Below are 13,211 nucleotides of genomic sequence, written 5' to 3' on the forward strand. Positions count from 1 at the left end.
ATTTGCTTTTAAATAATGTCGAAATTCTTGCCAAGAGTTGGTACTCTTGGGATCGAAATTGACCCAAACATCGACAAAGCGACGTTTGTGAGAGCTCTTCTCAAAGTCATCAAAGCAGAAAGTATTTATGGGCTTACCCCTTACGGGGGGGGGGTAGATTCCAAATAGTAAAACAACATAGAAACAAGAGAAACGCTCCTTAAAGGCATAGAACGTGAAGGGAAAAAATACCTACCCTTCCTATTTGGGAGTATTTTAAAATCCGTAAAAATTGACAGGTTTCCACTCGAATATCTAGAGAAAGGGGAGGAAATCATTAAAACCATTTTCTCCAAGTGGGGGACTGTCCGAAACGTAACAATCGGACAAGACGCGGATATCCCAGAGTGGAAATCAGGAGAAGTGAGCATTTCAATCGAGATGAAAACCGAGGTTCCCAACTTGATTTTTTTAGGCTCAACAAGAGTAATAGTCAATTATCCAGGCGTAAGAAAACAATGTTTTCGGTGCACCGCTTTGGGTCACCTTAGCGCTCACTGCCCGAAAAACAACACATGCCGCAACTGCTTATCGACAAAACACACATTGAATCAATGTGAGTCACCATGCTGTAAATGTGGGAACATATCCCATAAAATAGACATTTGTCCTAATAGGACCCTTGCAGAAAGGGCAGGAGGCGCCATAACACCTGCGGCAGTAGCCATTCCTAAGCTCACAACACAGGACTCTCGAACTACCGGCCAAACAGTAAACGAACCACAAACAACTGAACCAGAAGAGTTTCCAGCCCTCCAACCGCCAGCTACCGCAACGACTACATTAGGAAATCGGGCAATAACTGGGAGGAATGCAGAAGGGAGAATTAGGAAGAAAAAGAAACAGAACACTAAGAAATCGGAAGGCAACAATGACAGCACAGAAACAGAGGAAATGGAAATCAACACCAGTACAACTAAACGACCCATCACGCCGGAAGAAGGAGAAATCAAACGAAATAAACAGGACACTGAAAGCCAAATAGAAGCCTCAAGTTCAGATGAGGATGAGGAAGGAAATGAGATAATGTCACGAAACAACACAGAAAATGAGGAAGAAACCTCATCAGAAGAAGAAGACAGAGAGCAAGGAAACGATCCAGAAACTAAGGAAGGAACAAGCTTTGTTAAAAGCAATACTCCAAACGGCTCTGTCATTTTGAAGAACTTTAAGGGATCTCCTAAAACGGCAGAAAAACTATTTCAGATAATGACCACAAAAGGAGAGCCAACTTTCTTGTTCTTTAAAAGGAGCAATAGACTCATATGGGGAGAACTCTATGTAAAGGATATAACCAAGGTCGAGCCCCAGGAACTGGATGGTCACCTGGACTTAACAGAGGAAGAAAAACAACACCTATGCGACACATTGAAGTCGCTGACACGAGTAGATCTGGAAAAGAGATACCCAGGGATAATGAAGGAATTTGAAAAAAGAACTTTACCAGTAGATACAAACACCGGTTCTTCTCACCCCATTACAAAACCGGCAAAAAGAAAAGACCCACGATATGAATATTCGAATGTAACAAAACAAATCTTATTCTATCTTAGGAATAAACCCGAGATAAAAAACAAAGTCCACACAGCCATACAGGAAAAGGGAAATGTGGCTTTGCAATGTGAAGGTGAGCTAGAGAGTCTTAGAATATGGCTCAAGTTGGGAAAGTCACTTACGACCGAGCGGAATGGAATGAATGCTTGAAGAGAATATGGCAACTTAATGATGAAGAGTCAGTACACGTACTCACAGTGATGGAAAAAGTGGTAAAAGACTATGAGGAAGCGGTAAGAGATAGCAGGGCAAATATGACAAAAAAATAAAGCCCCTTCTAAGTTTCTTGGTTCTGTTTCTGTATGTTCACGCTTAATCCACATAGGAGGGGGCAGAGCTGAGAACCCGAGCGGCGAAGGCTTACAGCGAGGCGGTGGAGCTCCTTGTGGGCTGCATCACTCGGGCCAGGCTCTTCCCCCGTTCTTGCAATACTTTTCTGTTAATTCACCGACTTTTGTTGTTTCTGTTTATGTGTGTCCTAGTTCTTTTGATTTTCAATTTATGTGTGTCTTCCTGCATTTGTTTTTTTTTCACTTCTTTCATCGGCCAGACATCTGAAGAGGTGGCTGGCCGGAGAACGCGGAGGAGAACGGATGGAGGGAGATAATGTCGGAGATCTGCTTGGTGCTGGCATTTAAGTCAGGCCAGGTGGATCGACTGAGGCCTCTTTTAACTACCTACTACTATCCACTCTATCTTTCTTCTCCTCTCTCACTATCAAGCTGACTCTCAGCACAACTTTTTTTTTAAATCTAAAGAGGCCAGTGATGAAAGGCATGAACTCCCATTCTACCTCAATAAAGGTCGAAACTGGTCTGGGTAGTGGCCCCTTGCCTTTAATACAAAGCCTCATACATCTCCTGGAGGAGATGTGCTTTGCAGTAAGGGTAAATATTAAGATTAGTGATCAGAGCTTATTCTACTTTTACCATGAGTTGCCTTGGTCTTACACTACGTGCAAGATCAGCTAGACTTGCAACACTTGAGGCGCAAACTTGACTTTTTTGTCTGTTTGCTCACTTGGGAAATGGAATAAAACCAGGTTTAAAATAGCTTGGCATCTTTAACATTTATTATACCCAAGGTAAAATACTTTCTACATAAATCCTTTCTTAAATATACAAATTTAAACTATTATTATAATAACGGCTATTATAGCCTGTTTTTGTTTAGGAGTGTCCCTTATTTTAAATACATTGGCTATTATTACTCAAGAAAGGGGTATATATATTTTAGGGCATTATGGGTAAGTATAGAAGGCAATTATAGCAGAATAAAAGAGGTGGAAAAATTTTTGTACATACCTTGTTTTGATTCCAGGATGTCTTCCAATTTCATGATCTTGCTTAAGGTTGTTTATAAAGAGGGAGGAAGGGAGCGTGGGGATGTGTTTTGACATTTAAACGTCAAAACACACATTTAAAATGAATTTAAACTTTTTGGTGCCAAATTTAAAGCAAACTAATTACCGTATTTTCTTGTGTATAAGACGCACTTTTTTACCTTAAAAATTCATCTTAAAAATGGGGTGCATCTTATATAATGAAGGTAAAGATTGTTTCCTCTTTTCAAAGTCATACGCACTCCCTTTTATGTTCCAAGATCTTTGTAGGCGGTTAATGGTGCAATCAAATTGATACGTGACTTCTAGCGTGTCATTGGCTAAGAACTTGGCTTGGTCAGAAGGAGATTTTGTACAATTTGCGTAAAGAAAAGCGTGCAGAAAGTGGAAAAATTACGAAGTGGCCAGAACTAGAGACCAAAGTTTTGAAATGGGTGCAAGAAAATCGGCAAAATGGCATTGCCATTTCAACAAAAATGATCCATACACGTGCAGACAAAGTAGCCTGTGAGCGTAACATTGAAGATTTTAAAGGTGGTGCATCATGGTGTTACTTTTCATGAAATGCAGTGGACTTTGTATGTGTACAAAAACAAAAATCAGTCAAAAAATGCCAAAAGAATATGAAGACAAAATTATTTCTATGTTATAAGAAATTAATGATGATAGAGAAGCGTCAGATGATAGTGACATGGATTTTGCAGGTTTCTGGAAGGTCAGTTTACTATTAAAAATTACCTATTTTATCCATTTTTTTTTTAAAATCATACTTTAAAGTTTAGGTTTTTTCCAGAAAGTTGTATTAAATTTCTTGGGTGTGTCTTATACACCAGAAAATACGGTATATAAATTTTCAATTACATGATAACCTATTTAATTGTTGTCAAATATTACTTAAAATTCTGAAAAGAACTAATTCAGAAGTATGGAAAAATAACTGAAACACGAAGTAGTCCTAAGAACAAATAATTATTCGCAGAATCCTCTTATGCATCCACAGATTTAGCCCCCTCAGCCACTCATACTTATTAACACAAGTCACAACTTGTGTTAATAAGTGAAACACGAAGTAGTCCTAAGAACAAATAATTATTCGCAGAATCCTCTTATGCATCCACAGATTTAGCCCCCTCAGCCACTCATACTTATTAACACAAGTCACAACTTCTCTTGCGAGAGCTCTGTCACCTATGCTGCTACATGTCTTTTTTCTTTTTATGTTGGGCCCATATAAAGGAAGTTGGCTGGTCAACCTATAGTATATGGGTGATGGGTTGTGAAAGGAGAAACTTGTTTACATTTGATTTGAACACCTGTATATTGTATTCCTTGGGAAATACGTCGGGTGGTGGGGGGGGGGGGGGGGAGAGACTGTTTCACAGTACTGCAGTAGCAGGGATGAATGAGGAGAAGAAACTTGTTCTGTGGGTTTCAAGGTGTACTGTAAAAGGATGTTGGGCGGCAGCTGTACGTGTTCCAATGGGCTTGGTACAGGGGGAATTATTGATGCTGTTTCAGATGAACCTTTCCCCGTGAAAGTATTTATAGAATATACAGATTGCAGAGACTAAGCATCTATGTGAAAGTGGGGGGAGTGAGTTGGTGAGGGATGGGTCATTTATTAGTTTAATTGCTACTTAGCGGATACAGGTAACTATAGAAAATAATGTACCTGTACTTTCAGTTGTTGAAATTTTTTTGAAAAATAATCTCAATCGCAATAAACCTCAGCATCTATTAAATTCTGCAATAGGACTCTAGGACCCCACTCACACACATTTGTATCTAAGGCTTAAGCTTAACTACCAATATTAACAATTATAAAAATTATAAAAACCATTATCATTTATAAAACAATTTTATTTTAGTTATTTTTGACTTCAGGTGCAACTGTATTCACAAATCTGTTACAATGAAAGAAATTTGACAGACTGCTTAGTGAAAGATAAGATGAATGTTATACTTTGATGCCAAGAAGAGAGCATTATGCAATAGAGAGATTGCATTTCAACATGCATGAATGCAGAGATTTGGTGAAGTGTTCTCTGATTATTGAGTCTGAAATTGCTATTCGCTCTGTGAATCATCACAAAGTGAATAGTGGAATCTGCTCAGTAAAGAAATAATAGAGGAATAATGAAAATACCACTTTGTCTCTAGGCCATATAAAGACAAAAAAGTAGAACATTTCTAGTATTTCTCAATGAAGGAGATTCCATTACTATTCAAGTGTATGGCTACTAGTATTAAAAAAAAATTAAATAAATAAAGGATATGACTTCATAGTCTTCATAGATTCCATTTGACTGAAGATTAATGGTGTTAGTGAAATGTAATTAACAGAAGATGATATTATAACACAAACAGAGATTGAAAGGTATAATGCATATTTTGAGAGGATAGGGGAGGAAGTACAATGAGCAAAGTGATTCATGCTCACTCAGAATGAAGGGGAAAAAAAAGAGGGGAACAGTGCTAGTGACTTTGAGTCATGGCATAAAGTAAAGAGAAAGAGGGAAATATAGACTATTTAGAGGGGAGTGTTCTTATAGAGCAAGGAATGTAAAGAGTGACAAGGCCAAGGCACAAGATTTTTAAGTAAATTAGTATAATTCAACATGGACTGAAAAGCAGAATCTGTATCCTATAAATAAGAAAATCGATGTTCTGAAATTCTTAAAGTTATTTCAAGCAGCATGTGGTTAAGAAAACACGAGAATCAAGATTTAGAAGAGAAATCACTATCATGGCTGGGGGGGGGGGGGGATGATCAAGTATGCGAGTACTAGAAAGAAGTAAGTATTTATATAGGATTACAAAGTAAGCGATTATGAGACTTAGCAATTGGCTAGAAAATATATCACGAATGTAATAATTTGAAGGAAAGACCATTAGTGCAAGGGAGTTAAGGAATTTTCTAACATTTGAATGACTAGAGAGATCAAGTAAATATTGTGAATCAGCAAGGTTATGACAGATTACAAAAAGTGAGATGGAAAAGTTGCATGAAAAGCATACAGTTCAAACTACAAAAGAAGGAGGAAAAGAACGGTGTTGAACCTTTCTTTTAGTGTTACACGGTAATCAGCATTCATTTTTGAAATTATGGATTCTACAACGGTGTTAGAATAACTCTTTTTATTATCCTGACGTTTCGATCTTCATGGAGCATACATAAATATACAAGAAAAGCTGCATTACATTTCAAACCGTAAGCTAGAGAAACAATGATTTGATCACATGCTACTCACTGGCATGACCTCTAGTGGGAAAAAAAAAAATTACATCAAGTAAATTTAATTTTTTGATTACATGAATAAATATTTTTGATTACAAGAATATTTATGCAAGTATAATATATGTTAAAGATAATATCTTTAACATATATTATACCTTGGGTATAATATATGTTAAAGTTATTTTAAATATAAACCTGGTTTTTTACTCCATTTCCCAAGTAAGCAAACAGACAAGTCAATCAAGTTTGCACTTGCAAGTGTTGCAAGTCTAGCTGACCATGCACATAGTGCAAGTCCAAGGCTTATTCTACCTTTACCACGAATTGCCTTGGACTTGCACTACGTGCAGGGTCAGCTAGACTTGCAACACTTGCAGGCACAAACTTGACTTTTTTTGTCCGTTTGCTTACTTGAGAAATGAAGTAAAAAAACAGGTTTATATTTAAAATAACTTGGTATATCTTTAACATATATTATACCCAAGGTATAATATATGTTAAAGATATTATCTTTAACATATATTATACTTGCATAAATATTCTTGTAATCAAAAATATTTATTCATGTAATCAAAAAATTAAATTTACTTGATGTAATTTTTTTTTATTTATTTTATTTTTTCCACTAGAGGTCATGCCAGTGAGTAGCATGTGATCAAATCATTGTTTCTCTAGCTTATGGTTTGAAATGTAATGCAGCTGGTCTTGTATATTTATGTATGCTCCAGATGATGATCTTGATATGAAGATTGAAACATCAAGATAATAAAAAGGGTTATTCTAACACAGTTGCAGAATCCATAATTTTAAAAAATGAATAATCATTATTGAAGTTTCTTTCATTATGTCACCAGTAAGAGAAATGGCTACAAAAAAAATGGCCTAACTTGATAGAGAAGGTGATCAAGTGATTGGAGCAAATGACAAACTAAAACTGTTTATTTAATGATTAGTGTATTAAGGTAACAGGTTTTATTTCTAGGATAATATTCCAAAAAAAATCCATTTTCATTCTTGTGAATGAAAATGGATTCATTTGGAATATTAGGTCATATGAGTTACTGTTAGGAATTACAAATGAGGCTATGAAGCTACTGTATTATGTCTGTTAATTGTATGTGTTCTCTAGCTATTTTGCTGGAGAAAAGTCCAAATTTCCAGGAGGAACCCTTCCACCTCCATATTATGCCAGTTAACTTACTTCAATTGAAAAGACCTTATAAGTTCTTCATTTAGATTCAAATTGAGGTCTTTATAACCAAGGGACATTTGTCAATATTGACAATGCTTGAGCTACAAAGGCTCAAGCAAGATTCTACACATTTTAAGGGAATGTGCTAAGAGTCTGACAGCAGTACTAAACCAACCTTGCAACTAAAAGAGCCAAAGGAATGGTAACAGGATAAAATAATCCTGCTTTTGCTGTATAATTATGGTGTAAAAATGGAAGACTCAAACTATAAACCAGTTTATTTCTTTGGTGGTAGTTAAGATGATGGAAAAATCGGTACAAAGAAGTGGGAAGATGTATGCATAATTTTTTTATAGAAACTAGATTGGATTTGTTACTTTTTTTTTTTCAGTAATCTGGTCATATTTCATATGATGGCAGAGTAACTAGGAATGCATAAATTGTGATATTTGAGTGCTTTTCACAGGCATTTCAAAATTTTCATATCATATATATTTCACATATGTCAGATATTTTAAGCTGCAAAAGATTGCATTAGAGTTAATCTGCTGGTTATTGGAAATGGGAGGTAGCATAAAGGAAGAGGAGGGTGCCAGGGTCCTGTAGGCATCAATATGGGGGCCATTACTGTATACGCTTCATGTTAATGATATATTGAATGGACTGCAGAAAGATATGCAATTGTTTGCAAGTATATAAAGGAGATAGTGATTAAAAAAGAGTGCTAATGTAGTTGCTCTTAGGAGGATGTAAGCAGACAGGAAAGGTGGGTGAATGGGCAGATGCTAGATTTTAAACTTTGGAATTAAGAGATGGAGTGTATATTATGATACATTAGTTGGACTATGTTGAGGAAATGGAGACAAGAGTTTGAAGTAAATGTCAACAGGGAGGTGAAGTTCAGAGGATACACTGCTAAAATTGTGAACACTATACAGAAGATTGATGCACTAGTAAGAACATTAACAAGTAGAAATAATGATGTGGTGTTTCCATTGTACTAAGCTACAATCAAATTGCAGTTGGAATACTATGCACAGATCACATCACCTCTATTTCAATGAGATCAAGAAACTTTAGAAAATATTAAAAGGCAGATAATATCAGTACTTTGATATGTTGGCCATGAAGAAAGATCGATGGATTATAATGGAGTAGATAGGAAAAGAGGCAATATATAAGCTGGTAAGACATTATCAAATATACAATAGGGAATTTTCCAAAGGTAATCACAAAAGATTGCATTTTGGAAAGGAACAAGGGCTCATCTCTAGAAAGCACACAAGAAAAAAGTTTTTTTTTCTCCCATTCAGTTTTGCATGTAATTCATGTCCTGAGAGGTTGCTAAGTGTGTTGACAGTGAATGATGTGAAATTATGGCCATGATCTGTGTAGAACCTATAAGTCCCACAAAGATCATAATGAATATCTTGTGATAACAATAGCTCCCCTCCTTCCTTTTCATGAAATTTAGTGTTGTGAGAGGTTCCACTTCAACTTCTACAATTCTTAAGATATCACACATCTTAAATTCATTTACAGGGCCTACTTTAGCCGTACAAACAATTTTTAAGCAGATCAAAAAAAAGTATTAGCATGAGGAGTCTACTCTCCCATCCTTAATTACTACCTAGAAGGCTGTTTTTCTCTGCCCAACCCTCAACCATCATTCTGGATATGTGATCATAACCAAAATCAATACCTATACCCACATATTAAAGTTCATGATGGTAAAACTCAAAAAATTAGCTTTTCTAGACATTCTCCTCTCCAGTTCTTCATCTAATATGTATGCTGATAACTTTAGTGTATTATGATCTATGATCTATATTGTAGATATTGTATTATAGATATGGTAGCTGTTTAAGCTACGACAAGATTTGACACGCCCTTCAAGGAAATTGAAACACTTATCAATATAGCATACATCATCTTACATTATGCTACATAATTCTATTATATAGCATAATGGCTTCACTCCAAAGATCAAGCATATAGATATATAAGCTTGTCCCTTAAGAATTTCATCCTTGTACAATCTACATACAGGATCATTAGGGACAAGCTTGCTGAATTCTCTGAACCAATTTCAAGGATCCTAAAAAAAAAAAGGTACTTGCTTATTCTTTCCTATCAATAAACTTCTCCATGTAATCTTTCACTAAGTATAAATGATTCTCCTCCTCCCCAACACACACACACACACACACACACACCTCTTCAGGTTTACCAGATTTCCTGTGTTTGTCTTCTCTCATACTTTGGACAAACTGAACATTCATTGAAGATACTGTAGGACCATCAATCCTAAATTCTCTATGAAACATTCCAAGAGACTGGTTTAGTGTAACAGAGTCAATGCTGACTACTGGAATAACATTCTAGTCAAAGACCTACAATTTACATAGATGTCATTTTGCAGGGCTTATTCAATTTTTTTGAATAAGAATGCCAAAGTCCGCTAAAATTGCTAACCTGAACCAGAAGGGCTGTTTCCATATCAAAAATTTGGAAAGCTATCCTTATTAATTTTAAACAACTTTTTTGTATATGTATTATTATATCTACTAGGAGGCAACTCATAATTCATTTGTGAAATCCATTGCTGTTATTCCGCCTTTTTTGAACTGTCAGTCACACTGAGGATGATTTGTAAGTTTAAATTGAAAGATTTGGTTATTTACATTAATCAAAGTGCTAGCTGGAGGCCTCGAGAAAGAGCCAATTTAAGAGCCCTAGCACTTCAGGCCCTTTCCGCCTCAGGGAAAAGTGTAAGTATGGTCCAAGTTCAATTCTTGTCAAGACAATTCGCATTATATGGGCTTTTGTGATTGAAGGAGTTAGTCTATTTCATACAGAAGTAGCAGGGTTTTTTCCCTCCTGGAAACTATGGTTATTTCGTCCTGCATACAGACAAATCTGCCAAGAAAACATAATTTATAAACAAAAAATATACTACTGGTGGGATGGCAGTATATTGTGTCGTGTGTTGATGATAGTTGTGCAGTTGGAGGATCAATCAATCCTTCCCCTTGTCATATATATGACAAGTTCTACAATATCAACTCCTTTAATATTCTCTCATTTTTCATATTATATCATTACATCCCACTATTATTAGACCAATCACAGATAGGAAACAATAAAATTTTGTCTTGTAGTCAAAATGGAGAACTAAATGAATAATAAACTTTTATTTCAAGTCCAACAGGTAAGATTTGGTTATTATGTTATATTTGGTTATATGTATACAAGAAATATAAATATAACCTGCTATTGATCTCAGTATGATATCTAATGAAGAGCAATTGTGTAGAAACTCACAACAAAATTACTCTTGTCTATTCTTTAGAACTAGAGAAATATTTACTTTGAAACTAATCTCTTCCTCCCTACCTTTGCAGAATGCTTTTTGCTTCTCCCATACCAAAATTGTTATTTCCAGTTGAACAGGCCAAACTAACTTTTATAAACTGACTAAAATCCACATTGTATGCAAATATAAGCATATACCAAACTGGAATAATAATAATTAGAAATTCACCTTTCTAAATGAGAAATAATATCCTCTGAAATAGATTCTCTTATGCTATCTTGTCGACGTTCTGTTTCAGCTTTCTCTTCTTCCTCTGCTAGATACTGGAAAAGAAAGTTTGCGAATTCTCCTCTTTTGCTCATTAACTCTTGATAGGAACCCATTTCTGTTATTGCACCATCTTTTAATACAACTATGACATCCACTTGAGGCAAATATGTCACACTATGGGTCACTAAGATCCTAGTCTGTGTGAATAGAAAAAGAAAATAAATATTACACTTCTATTAAAGCAAATCCAAAGAAGGTTATTAGCACTTATTATTTTTTTTACATCATTACTACAGTATTACCCAATGTTTCTAGCAACAAAGATTATGGAATAGCTATGGTTATTTCATAGTCTTTGTTATTGACCATAACTGATATCATCGTCAATAACAGTTTGCAAGTAAGATGCTTGCAGAATTTTTTTTTTTCGTCTCATACATGAGAGGCAATTCAATCTTTAGCATATTAGTGTTACAGAAGGACAGTTATGGAAAGAACAATGCTAACATTAGATTTGAAGATCTGTAGATTGTATACCATAGAAAATGAATAAGAGGAGACTGTTCTGTGTGTTAAGGCTTAAGTGCTGAGAAGTGTTGGAGACTAAATCAAATGAAGCTGCACTGGAAAATGATGGAAAATGGTTGGCGAGTGAAATGCATTGCCTGAGTGTGTTGTGAATGTAGACACATTGAATCAACTTAAGGCACAGTTGGATGAGCATTGTGTGCAATAGTGTGCACCTCCCCATGATGAGTCTGACTCCATGGAGGTCGGATAATAATATTTAATTCTTCTATATTTCATTTCAGTTAGACATATTCATGGATACAATATGAAACTTGTAACACACACACACACACACACACACACACACACACACACACACACACAGTGAAACACATGGATAAAAGACTAGAGTCCTAACTAGGTGGAGTGCTCTCTGCTTTGTGACAATCCACTCTTACAACACTTTTCAATTATGGCCAGAACCCATTTATACAATGACATTTGCTCATACAACAGTTTTAGCAACATGATGCTCCTGTGAATCAGCTGATGCACAGTTTTCATGAACTGTATGTTTATGATGCCACTGCTCTTTATATCTCTGCAATTTGCTGTTTATTATAAATAAACAGCAAAGTGAATTATAAATTGTTTATACTATTATTTTCATTTTATTGTCATTAATAATAGCAGATAAAATTTAAAGTAATGCTGCTGCTGCTCCCAATGAAAATAAAATCTGTAAACCTGTTATATTAAAATTTAATAATTTTAAGATTAAAATTATTAAATTTAGTCATGATGGTGTATCAAATACTAAGATCAGTCACAGTTAAACTTACCTTGCATTACTGTTGTTAAAGATAAAGGGAAACATTCTACACTAATTAATACTCAGTTATCCATAAATATGATGGTCGTAATGCTTAAATGGAAAAACTTTTAATGGTGTGGATTGAAGACTAAATTGGTTGGGGTACTCCCTTAAGTAAAGCTATTCAGAATAACTTTTATGTCGGCAAAAATTATTCCAAATTTTCTGATTGCATAATTGATGTAAATTAATACATTTCCAAATAAAATGCTTAAAAATGTTATTAGACCATTATATGCATCTACAAGTACAACGGAAGTGATTTGCTATACAATGAAATTCACTATATGACAGTGGCCTGGAACCTAATGTGTCATATGACTGGGATATGCCTGTATTTTGGAAAACTGTATACAACCATATTTGTTCAGGTTAAGCTGACATCTGAGGGCACCTGCAGATTCTAAAACAGACTTTCTCTTCCAAATTTACTGCGATGGAACACTGTGGTTTTCATCCAATTGGCTTTGTTAGTCATATCTAGAGCATGATGTGCAAGGTTCGATTGACCATAATGATAATGGTAAATGTATTTAAGCAGATGGTGGCTGATCTTTCTGTCTGACTATAGTGGGTCAACTTGCAGGAACAGAAAGTTCTATACACCAGGAACTGAGGGAGGAAGGAGTTAATCTTTAGTGAACAAACACTGGCGGCTCGTACATAAGCACTGTGACACTGCAGCACCCCCAAGGAAAAAATGAAAAAATTAAATTTTGTTTGTGTTTATAAATAATAACAATGCTTACAACATTATATAAATGCAATACAACATGTTACTGCTTATGTTTTGCCATTGATTGAATAGTTAATAATTGGAATTGTTCGATTAACGCTTTAGATTACGAAACAAATACACTGCAATCTAATGCAGTG

The 13,211-nt window shown here is 35.3% G+C and overlaps 1 protein-coding gene across 3 annotated transcripts in view; it reads right to left on the reverse strand.

Annotated features, from left to right (window-relative positions):
- Positions 1-13,211, reverse strand: part of LOC150104066 (multidrug resistance-associated protein 1-like) — a 359,631-nt gene that overhangs the window by 214,337 nt on the left and 132,083 nt on the right. For all 3 annotated transcript variants that reach the window (XM_090397253.1, XM_090397254.1, XM_090397255.1), the window contains one exon: positions 10,910-11,148. In XM_090397253.1, coding sequence (XP_090253379.1) covers positions 10,910-11,148 — 239 coding nt within the window. The remainder of the gene's footprint in view (positions 1-10,909; positions 11,149-13,211) is intronic.

This window comes from Typopeltis vanoorti, chromosome 8, assembly GCF_054136105.1.
Source record: "Typopeltis vanoorti isolate ZY-2024b chromosome 8, IOZ_Tvanoo_1.0, whole genome shotgun sequence".
Lineage (NCBI taxonomy): Eukaryota > Metazoa > Arthropoda > Arachnida > Uropygi > Thelyphonidae > Typopeltis > Typopeltis vanoorti.